Source organism: Setaria viridis, chromosome 2 (assembly GCF_005286985.2).
Source record: "Setaria viridis chromosome 2, Setaria_viridis_v4.0, whole genome shotgun sequence".
Lineage (NCBI taxonomy): Eukaryota > Viridiplantae > Streptophyta > Magnoliopsida > Poales > Poaceae > Setaria > Setaria viridis.
Genome location: NC_048264.2, coordinates 27600144 through 27602116, shown reverse-complemented (window position 1 = coordinate 27602116; position 1973 = coordinate 27600144). Strand labels below are relative to the sequence as shown.

At 52.7% G+C, this 1973-nt stretch overlaps 1 protein-coding gene across 1 annotated transcript; it reads right to left on the bottom strand.

Moving 5' to 3' along the window:
- Positions 1–408: 408 nt before the first annotated feature.
- Positions 409–816, bottom strand: LOC140221898 (uncharacterized). The gene has a single exon (XM_072291850.1). It carries the CDS (start codon positions 814–816, stop codon positions 409–411), a length of 408 nt encoding a protein of 135 aa, XP_072147951.1.
- Positions 817–1973: the final 1157 nt, after the last annotated feature.

Genomic DNA, 1973 nt, shown 5'->3' with positions numbered 1-1973 from the left:
ATATTTGGACAACAGAAGACTCGTTGTGCTATCCATGTGGCTGGCTTGCAAATGAAGGAAACAAACAAAAACAGATCAAGGCTAAAAAAGAGAAGACAAAAAACTTGCAGTGGCGCTGGTCTCCTGGCCAGTGATGGGCCATGCGCTGAGCCTTGCCTGTCTTACCCAAGCTCAGGGGTAGTACCAGATGCGGAGGTCCGCATTCAATGAGTGGGGGTCTTCTTCTCCATCCGACAAAGTCAGGCGGTAACTTCTCAGGTAGTTGCTTGCGGTGACGATGAAGGGTCCTTCCCACTTGCTTTCGAACTTGCCTAGGGCGTCAGAAATCCTCCGAACATGCAGGACCAAGTTTCCTTCTGCGAACAAGCGACTTCGCGTCCTCCTGTCGCGCCAAGCCCTCATTTCCGCCTAGTACTTCTCAAGGTTGGCCACGGCTTGGATGCGTGTTTCCTCTAGTAGCTCCTTTGCGATCGCCTCATCTCCTACATCAGCTTGGTGGGTGACCCAGAGGGAGCCACGCGAGGCCTCCTCCGAGGTCATGGCTTCTTCTCCAAATAGAAGCAGGAAGGGTGTGAAACCAGTAGGGCGTGAGGTGGAGGTGCGATGGGCCCACAAAATGTTCGGGAGTTCGTCGGCCCACACACCTTTAGGTTCTCCGAAGATGCGCTTGCTCATTGTCACGAAGATGTTACTGTTTGCATGCTCGCAAGCCCCGTTAGACTGTGCATGATACACCAAGGCAAAAAAGACCTTTGTGCCCAGATCATCACAGTAGCTCCAGAACCATTCAGAATCAAACTGTTTTTTAGTGTCCATCGTGACCTCCCTTGGCACCCCGAAGAGGCAAATGATGTTTTCTAGAAGAATTTGACAATGTTGGCAGACTTGATTGCGGTGACTGGCTCCGCTTCCACCCGCTTGGAGAAGTACTCGATGGCTACTACCGCGAAACGGAAACCTCCTGGTGCAGTGGGTAGTGGTCCCACGATGTCGATGCCCCATCGCGCGAGCAGCCAGACAGGAGCCAATGGTTGGAGCAGCGTCACGGGGAGAGGGCTCATCTTGCTCATTCTTTGGCAGGTCATGCATCGCCTGACAATTTCTTGGACATCCCGAAGCGTGGTAGGCCAATAGAATCCTTACTGGAAGACCTTCCCGACGAGGGCCCTAGATGCCGAGTGTGCCCCAAAGGGACCGGCATGCATTTCTTCCAGCATCTATCACCCCTCCTCCCTAGGGATGCATCACAGGAGGGGGGCGTACATGCCTACTTTGTAGACGGTTCCGTCCACGAGCTGGTAGTGACGGCATCGTTGTTGCAGACGGTGCATCTCCGTATGGTCCTCGGGAGTGTAGTTCAAGGAACATGATGATGGGGGAGCACTAGTCTTCGCTGAATATGGCTATGACCTCGCGAGAGGTCCCTGCGGCGTTGGTGGCAGTGGCGATGTGAAAAAAGAATTTCGACGGGAGCGAGTTTCCTTGGGAGGCTGCTTTGGCCAATGCGTCGACATGCTCATTCTCCACCCTGGGGATGTGCATGATGGTGAAACCATGGAACTTGCGTTCCATGTTTCGGACCACCCGTAGGTACTCCGCCAGCTCGGGCTCCCGAGCCTGGTATTCGTTTTCTACTTGGAGTGTGACGACTTGGGAGTCGCTCTTGATGAGGAGACACCGCCCTTATAGGGCTGCTGCCTTCTGTAACGCGAGGACGAGCACCTCGTACTCCGTCGTGTTGTTGGTGCATGGGAAGTCAAGATGGAGGGCATATCGGATCTCCTGCCCCATCGGGGAGGATAGGATCGCCGCCGCTCCTGCGTGTTGATGCTCATTATTGACACACTTTTAGTGCTATTTAAGTGATGTTTTCATACATATTCTTATACTAACCTGCCACTTGGTACCTAAAATAACCCCATTTTTGCATATGCATTGTATTTTGGAGGACATTCTATTTTTTCCAAGAAATT